Raw genomic sequence first — 8,792 nt, forward strand, 5'->3', positions numbered from 1 at the left:
CTGGTTAGATGATAGTGTTGACAGTGTTTAAAAGAATGAATTAAACATGGGATGTTACAGTTGACCAAGAAATAAAAACTGAGAAAGGGTTGGGGTGACACCACTTCATGTAGCCAGGGGAAGGGCTATGGCTATGAGGTGCAAGTGCCACCCTCTACAGGTACCACTTGGCAAATTTCTCACGCTCCAGTGCGCTGGGTGCACACACACACCTATGTGAAGAAGCAGATGATGACATTGTGTTACTAACTCTTAAAAATGTAATGCAGCTCATTATATTTGGTGTTTTCCAGCCCCAGCTGCTAGAATCAAGAGACTGAATAAAAAGCTCAACTTTCTTTTCTTTTCTTTTTTTTAAGGGAGATTCTAGCCCTCATAGTTGCAGGGAAAAGACTGAAAATGTGACGCACGTGCACACTTAAAGGCTCAGAAACCAGAAGAAGCAAAAACTTAGAACGTATTATTTTTAAAACCCCTCCAGACTTTTAAGCCAAATCTCATGTTCTGGGGGCTGGACTCATGATTTTTGTATGCTTGGGGCTGGGAAGGCTGCACTGAAGGCTTGTACCACTTTAACATAAGGTGGGAATTTAAGCTCGTTTAGTTAAAACTCTGTGTAGACACGCTTATTTCAATTTAAGAGTGGCTTATTCTGATTAAGCTTAAAACTGCTCCCAATCAGTGTTACTGCTCCCAATCAATCCGTTTTGTTGGCAGATTTTTTTCTCCTTTTGTTTTATTCTTCTGCCTGAGCCTGAAGACTTGTTCCTTCCTGGCACTGGAATGAGGTTGTGACAATTGAAAATGGAATGACCGTACTGCAGACTCAGCTCAGACAGCATTAGGATGAGACATTGGTCTCCATTTCCTGAACCCTAACACCCTATTGCTTTCTGCAGGGCTCTAATAGCAGCTCGGCGAGAATTTCATCACGAATGGTGGGGGACACACTGACCATTCAGGACAGGATTTCCAGGAGCTTGCCAGGGAGAAATGAGTAATTTAGGTAGGCAGAAAATGGGGGCTGGCTCCACTGGCAATTCAAGGCACTTTCAAAACAGTAATGTAAGTGGCTCCAAATGATCCTGGGCACCCAAATGGGAGAGAGAAGGCAAGGGGCAGAGAGAGAATGGAGGGGAGCATTCCATTATAGGCAGCATGCATAGAGACCCCTACAGTTCAGGCTGCCAGACGCATCTATTCTGGGCAATGAATGAGGTAGGAGCCCTATGGGAAAAAACGGTATGTGACAGTGTAAATTAAAATTGTACCATCACGTATTTGCACAAGGGGCCAGAATTAAGGTTGTATGAGCAAAATCAAGCTACAGTTCTAGATCAGTTTGAGAGCCCAGCCGTGGTCTGGGTGGTGGTGGCGATAGGTCTCTTGAGTTAGTTTAGGGCCTGAGCCACGTAGCTTTCTCCCAGCCACTGCCCACGTGAGGAAAAAGGGACTCCTGGAGGGGTTTCCCTCTCTCATCCCATGTTGACAAGAGACCGAGGGCCTGGCAGCTTTACAGCTTGGGATGCACCAGTTAAATAGGGGATGATGTGGGCTTCCTCTCTACCTAGGACTTGCTAGAGGATCACCACCAGTCAGCTTAGGGGTGGCTCCTGCAGCCAGCTGACCCAACAGATGTGCAGACGGATGGTGCGGAGAAGCCAAATACCCATGTGTGTTGTGGAAATGACCATGGATGCCGTTCACTGGGGACAGCCCTGGTCAGGGCATTGTTCCTCTGCCGGGTGGTCTCTCTGATGCACGTTCAGGCTGGTTTTCTTGCGGAAGCCCTTCCCGCACTCCAGACACATGTAGGGCGTCTCGCCGGTGTGGGTTCTCCGGTGTGCAATAAGGGGGGACCGCGCATAAAATCCCTTTCCACACTCAGGACACTTGTAGGGCCTCTCTCCCGTGTGGATCCGCTGATGGGCAAGCAGAGCGGAGCTCTGGCTGAAGCCCTTCCTGCACTCGGGGCATTTGTAGGGCCGCTCCCCCGTGTGGTTCCTCTGGTGTTTGATGAGGGCAGAGCTGTTTGTGTAGCTCTTCCCACACTCAGCACAGCGGTAGGGCCTTTCGCCTATGTGCAGCCGCTGGTGGGCGGTGAAGTCCGAGCTTTGCGTGAAGCCCTTCCCGCACTGGGAGCACTGGTAGGGCCGCTCCCCCATGTGCACTCTCCGGTGCGTGGCCAGGTTGGAGCTCTGGCTGAAGCCCTTCCCGCATTGAGGGCATTCATAGGGCTTCTCTCCAGTGTGGAACCTCTGGTGGATGATGAGGTGGGAGCTCCGGCTGAAGCCCTTCCCGCATTCGGGGCATTGGTAGGGCTTCTCGCCCGTGTGTGTTCTCTGGTGGGTGATGAGCTGTGAGCTCTGGATGAAGCTCTTCCCACAATTGAGGCACTGGAAGGGTTTCTCCCCAGTGTGGATGCGCCGGTGCTTAGCCAGGGTGGAGCTGACGGTGAAGCCTTTCCCGCACAAAAGACACCTGTAGGGCTTCTCGCCTGAGTGGATTCTCTGATGTCTAGTAAGACCTAAGCGTCCACGGAAGCTTTTCCTACAATCGGGGCACGTGTTCTTTCCCTCTTCCGTGTGGCGTCTCTGCAGGATTGGGAGGTCATTGAGGTCACCTCCCCCAAGCTGGATAGATTTCCCCAGTCTTTTCGCTGGAGGGTTTCTTTGCTCTCTTTTGGACCTGCCAGGACTCTCAGAAGCTTTTCCCTGCTCAAGAGGGCAGAAATTTCCCTGTGCTTTGGATCTTTCCAGTAACGTCACATGAAGTTCCACTTGCTCAGGACCTCCCTGTTGAGGACTCTCCTCCTCATTCTCATGCACCATCCCATGACCTGCTGGGGGAGAGAGAGAGAGCGAGCCAGAAGTGAGTCACTCCCTGCGCTGGGAAAAGAGGATGCCTAATACAGGGCAGGGAGGTTGCAAACCAAAATACTGTTTGGGAGATTGAGGAATCTGGAGCTGAATCCCCCCAGCCATTCCTCCAAGGGGAGTGAGGAGGGACTGGTTCTATCACCTCGTGCCCAAACTCTGTGGAGGACAGGAGTTCACAAGAGGGAATTACCGGAAGGTGGCAGTCAGGATTACTGGAAAGTCACAAGGATACGACACCTGCCAATACAATCCTAGCTTTCTACTCCCTCACCACAGTATCCTGACCTCAGTTTCCCATGTTCCCTACCTGTACAGGTGCTTCTTAGGTTCTCCCTTTCCAGGACCAATGGCTCTTCCTCTAGTTCCATCTGAGAGATCATATCGGTAATTAGACACAGTGCTGGGTGGAGGAGGGAGAAAACACATCAGGGTAAATTACATGATCGTGGAATCTCTCTCAAAAATCTCCCAAGACATTATACAACAGTAGGACTCCTGAGCTTGCTCTCAGTGCTCAGAGCCGTAGGGGTCTGCCTCAGCCAGCCCCTGGCTATGTCCAGGGCCTTGTCCTCTGAACCCCACCTGGCTCAGCTCTTCACATACGCAGTACTGCCAGCCTCCAGAAACCAAAAATTAGGAGGGGTTATTTAAATCAAACCATGTTTTTCCATCTATCGTTTGATTTTTAACTCTCCTCTATTCCTCTGCCAACGGGGGTGTCAGAATTCCACTTGAAAAGGCAAACTGTAATGGACACAACCATGCAAGCTACTCCATTTACCATCTCCTCACCCCTAACATAGAGGAACTGCCACCCAATTCTTATTACCCAAGTCCTCCTGCTCCCTCCTCTACCTGGGTCCGAGCAGAACAATCAAACTCCCCATTCCCTGCCTCCCATTCCCCTGGGCCCTCTCTCTGTTCCAGGGCCATACAGGTCAGATCTGAACTCTCAGCCCTACAGTGCTTGCACAGGGCGCTGCCCACACCCCCAGCCCGGAAGATTGTGGGTTTGCAGTGACTTCCTGAGTCAGCGTGACAGCTCCTGCAGGCACCAAGACCGTAGGCTCTCGAGCAGTTTGTGAGAGTTCAAGTTGGCAACACTTCCTTCCCCTGGCTGCTGGAAGGGGACTGTCCTCTGCACCCCCTCAGCCTGCCTCCTGCCCCCCACATTCCCTCAACTGCTCTTCTGCCTCCCTCACTTTCTCCATCCCCCAGTCATGGTGTCCCTGGTGCTCCACACAGTCCCTGTGTGTCTTGTCCAGCCCCTTCAATCTGTTGGCCTGGTTTCAATCCCACTGAAAACAGTGGAAGGTGGCAGCCAATTTTATGAAGGGTAGCCTCACATTAGAAGACAGCAGCCACCTTGCAGGCTTCAGTTGCACTGATAGTAAGGGGAGGTGGCCATTTTGAACAAGGAAAAAATCATGAGCTGGCCTCCTTTGTTATGTTTTCGTGAGACAGGAACCAGCCACAGGATACTGAAGAAGTTCCCGGTGCTGAGGAGGGAGTCCAGTACTGGCCCCATTTCCACTGAGTGTGGAAAGGAAACACTGGGATGTGGTGCTGACAGACCCATAGGTTCAGCAGCCCACCCAGTCAGCAGGGCTGTAAACGATGCAGATCTGGCAAAGTCCTGGACCAAGGCAGAGGTCAGGACAGAAAGGCAGAGGAGGTCCACTGCTGCCTGATACAAAAACAGCCAGGGCCAGCATCACCCTCGTTGGGACCAGGGTCAATGGACACCCTGGGGCCAGAACCGGAGTCAATGGTAAGGAATCTCTGACCTCCCTCGCAGCGCTGGGGAGCTGCTGACAGACCCTGCTCCATCCTGCACACTGGCATTCACCCTGTGCCAATCCACGCTCCTTCTGGAGGAAGGAGACAAGTCCCCCTGGGACCTGGAGTTTGCCTCAGTTGGTCTCATGTGACCTTTTCCATGGCATACTTGGAATCAGTGTGGAACCTCTTTGGAGAGGTGTCAGCCCCAGGACGTGAAGCAGCAGCACTTTCCAAACCCGAGGGCAATCTCCGAGCCAATGAGGCCTCCTGCTGAAGCAGGCTTCATGGCCTGTTGAATGAGTCCATTTGGTGAGCGAGCTGCAAATCAAACACCACTCCTTGCCTTGTGCTTCAGCCAGCACCAGTGTGGAGATCGCCCTTCCCCTGCTCCAAACACTACAGACAACGTTTAACCCCTGGAGAGCGCATCACCCAGGAGCACTTAAACTCCAATTAACACACACTATACTAGCAGTAGTAATGAGGTAGTAGAGGATTGTGAGGATGAAAATCACAGAGCTCTGACTCCAGTCATGGGCAGTAAGAAGGTACTGTGGGGCGTCGGGGAAGGACTATGGCCATGAGAGGGACCCCTCTACAGATACCACTAGGTACAATTCTGTGGCTCCGGCGCACTGGGCGCGCACACACCTAAGTGGAATACACAGCTGCAGCTACTCAATGAAGAGAAATGACTTATTTTCGTTCTTGGAATTAAGGAAGTTAATATATAAATGCTGCAGACCAACAAGGTCCAACCAACCTGTAAAATTACAGGAAATTGTATTGAGATCCAACCCACAGATTCAGTCTTCGTTACCCCTGGCAGCTCCATCTTCTCCTCGCTGGGCTGGGCTGCTACTAGTGCTCAAATGGTTGGCAGTTTTGAATCCCTGATAGAACTCGCTACTGACTGGTAAGGAGCTTTGAGCTTCTAACTAAAGGCGCAAGCAGGGGAATGTCTGCCCTTAGCAAAAACTTCCACACCAGCTTCCAAACAGCTCCTGAGCTGGTTAACACCTTCCTGCACTCCCTCTAGTGTGCGGAAATAGCAACCACTTGCCTGAGTCCCTTGAGCCTCTCTCCAGCCACCTTGTCTGAGAATGTTCCCTACCAACACAGAGCAAGCAGCAACAGCAGCTGCAACTACGGCAATAAGACGTCTGGCTGAACCCCGGAAAAGAAAGAAGAGTTACGGATGTGCAGCCCACACTCGCACTTTTTAGCCATGCTGGCAGTGGTAAAGCTAGAGTGGGTACGTGTGCTCAGACAGCAATCACATCTCCGCTGCCCTCAGGTGGTGAATGTGGGAAACCCGTAAGACTGTTTGCCCTCAGTGGAAAAACAGCTACTGAACACGTCCACTAACTCCTACACCCGCCTCTGGGCCCTTCTAACTAAGGCCCTGTCTACACTAGCACTTAAGTCAGCAAAACTTCCATTATTCAGGGTCTGAAAAAGCTCCCCCCCCCCCCCAGCCACATAAGTTTTGCCAGCATAAGCACTTGTGTGCACAGCAGTATGTCGGTGAGAGAAGCTCTCCTGCCGTCATAGCTACCACCGCCAGTTATTATGCCCGTGGGAGAGCTCTCTCCCATCAACACAATGTGGCTACACAAGCAATCTTATGGCAGCACAGCTGTATCGGCACAGAGTACAGACGGTTTCTGCCCTGCTATCTTAGGCTTTGTCTACACTGGCCCTTTCATCGTTAAAACTTTTGTCGCTCAGGGGTGTGAAAAAACACACCCCGAACGACAAATGTTTTAACAATGAAAAGCACCAGTGTGAACAGTGCTTTATTGGTGGGAGCCGCACTCCCGTCAACGAAGCTACTGCCCCTCATTTGGGGTGGTTTGATTTTGTCGCTGGGAGAGCTCTCTTCCACTACAATGGGTGCCTTACAACGGCGCGGCTGCAGGAGTAAGGTGCCGGTGTAGATACAGCCTTACCAGAGGTGTCTTTGAAGAGCCAGGGGCTGCTTCAGCTCAATGACTTTTCTTGATCTTTTTTTAGGGTTTGTCATCGTTACAAAATGTTACCGTAACCTACGTACTTACACTGCAGAGAGGCAGTGGGGCAGGGACATGGGATTTAATTGAATTCTGTGTCTCTGCACACTCTCATTATTCCCCTGGAGAACATCCCTGCAGTGAGTCCTCTAATGAGGGGGGGAGGGATAGCTCAGTGGTTTGAGCACTGACCTGCTAAACCCAGGGTTGTGAGTTCAATCTTTAAGGGGGCCACTTAGGGATATGGGGCAAAAATTGGTTGGATGATTTAATTGGGGATTGGTCCTGCTTTGAGAAGGGGGTTGGACGAGATAACCTCCTGAGGTCCCTTCCAACCCTAATATTCTATGAAATGTCTGTTGCCTACACAGCCACCACCTTGGAGTCACCAGCCCTAGACATCAAGCACCCCCCACTCTGTGGCTGATCAGCAACACCCATAAAGACCAGGGAAAATTCCAGTATTGCCAATAGTTATGATTGAATCACATGTCTCACAATAGATGGTGTTTTTTAAAGTCCCAAGTGCTCTGCTGGAATCAAATTATTACTGTAGAATCACAGCTTTTTTTCCCTTCTTTAAGTAAGTGTCTAGTTCTTCAGGTTGCAGGAAAAGCATAAAAACATGATCTCTAAATGTTCCAACAGCAAAAGGCAAATAAAAAGACCCAGCCTTATTTTAAAATCTCATGATTTTTAAGCCAATCTCAATGGGGGGTGGGGGTGGGCTGCCTCATCATTTCTGAACCCGTGGTGGTGGCAGTACTGCTTTCAGTGCAGAGGGGGGACACTTCAGAAGAATTTAAACTTTTGATTAAGAAAGTTAATGTTTTGTTGGGAAGGGGATTGTGAGTGGGGGGCCTGCTGCTGTGGCAGTTCCTTCCTGAGTTTGCAGACAGGCAGCTTTGGTGGCACCTTTCAGGAGCAGCAGTAGACAGGGCTGAGGAGAACCCAACAAAGGAGGTGGGGGGGAATTGTAGAGTAGTGCAAGCCCTGCGCAGTGTCTCCCTGCTGCACCCAGCCAGCAGGCTCTGTGTTCATTTCCAGCTGATGGGGAGGCTGGGAAGGAGATCAGTGTCCTCACACCTGCCTGCCGGCTACACAGAGGCTGGTGTGTGAAACTGCCCTGAATAGGGTCCAGCGAATCCCAAGTGCCGGTCCCAGTTCTCAGGAGAGGGATGGGGGGCGGGGACTGGGCTCTCACATGGGCTTGGCTGGTGGATTTCACACCTGCCTCTGGCTAGCAGGTTGAGTCCTGTGGCTACTGGGAACTCTACATCTTCAATTGGGGTTTGTTTCCAGTTGCACAGATGGGGGATTTCTGCCTCCCGCTGCTGAACGCCAGGCCCCATTGCAAGCACTTCCCGGCAGGTTCGTCAGCTGTCACAGCTCACTCCCTTTCTCCTCTCCCCTCCCTCCCGGGTGCAGTCCTGGGCAAACCCACCAGCAGCTGCCTGGAAGATCCCCTACCTTGGCCCGCTCCGCTGCAGCCCTGTCCTGTGGCCGGGCTGAGAGTGGCCGCTTTCCCCTGCCTCCGATCCTGCCCCTCTCGCCAGCGTGGGGTTTGGTCCCCGCGCCCGCGTGTGTCCGCAGCAGCAGCGCCGGGGAGTCACTCCAGGCCTGGTCCCGACTGGGCTCTGCAGCTCAGGCCCGGGGACTGCGGGTCCCGCCAGGGCTCCCAGGTGGGGCCGGAGCCAGCCCGTGCTGCAGCCCGGCTGCGTAGGGCGGGACACAGGAAGGGGCCGGCAACCCGGAGCGGTGGGAAGGGGCCCGGAGCCCTGCTGAACTCGCCTCTGCCCCTTTCACTGGCACAGGCTGCAGAACAGCCAGGTCTCGCTCTGCGTCGTCCCGTCCCAGGCGAGCGGGAAGTGGCTGCCACAGGGCCAGCTCAGATACCAGACTTTCGGGGAGCTGGGGGTGGATTTGGTCTGGGGGAGGGAGGAGCCGTAAATACCCAGGGCGGTGAAAGGGGTGATGGGACTATCATAAGCATCTTTCCCAATTCTGAACCTTAGCATCCAAAATGTGGGTGCCTAGCATGAACCTCCAAGCTTAATTACCGGCTTGGATCTTATCTCGCTGCCACCAGACAGGAATTATAGCGCCTGCCTCGCTCTGG

At 52.5% G+C, this 8,792-nt stretch overlaps 1 protein-coding gene across 3 annotated transcripts in view; it reads right to left on the bottom strand.

The window, feature by feature from the left end:
- Window positions 1–1,546: 1,546 nt before the first annotated feature.
- The window catches only part of LOC116829084 (uncharacterized), a 13,319-nt gene continuing 6,073 nt past the window's right edge, over window positions 1,547–8,792 (bottom strand). For 2 of the 3 annotated variants that reach the window (XM_032787710.2, XM_075069887.1), the window contains exons 3-4: window positions 3,187–3,279; window positions 1,547–2,842 (exon numbers count right to left, since the gene is read on the bottom strand). In XM_032787710.2, the coding sequence (XP_032643601.2) occupies window positions 1,704–2,842; window positions 3,187–3,279 (1,232 nt within the window). In that variant the 3' untranslated portion in view covers window positions 1,547–1,703. Of the gene's footprint in view, window positions 2,843–3,186; window positions 3,280–8,143; window positions 8,168–8,792 lie in introns of those variants that run through there. The other variant, XM_075069888.1, reaches the window with a different exon arrangement.

Source organism: Chelonoidis abingdonii, chromosome 10 (assembly GCF_003597395.2).
Source record: "Chelonoidis abingdonii isolate Lonesome George chromosome 10, CheloAbing_2.0, whole genome shotgun sequence".
Taxonomy (NCBI): domain Eukaryota; kingdom Metazoa; phylum Chordata; order Testudines; family Testudinidae; genus Chelonoidis; species Chelonoidis abingdonii.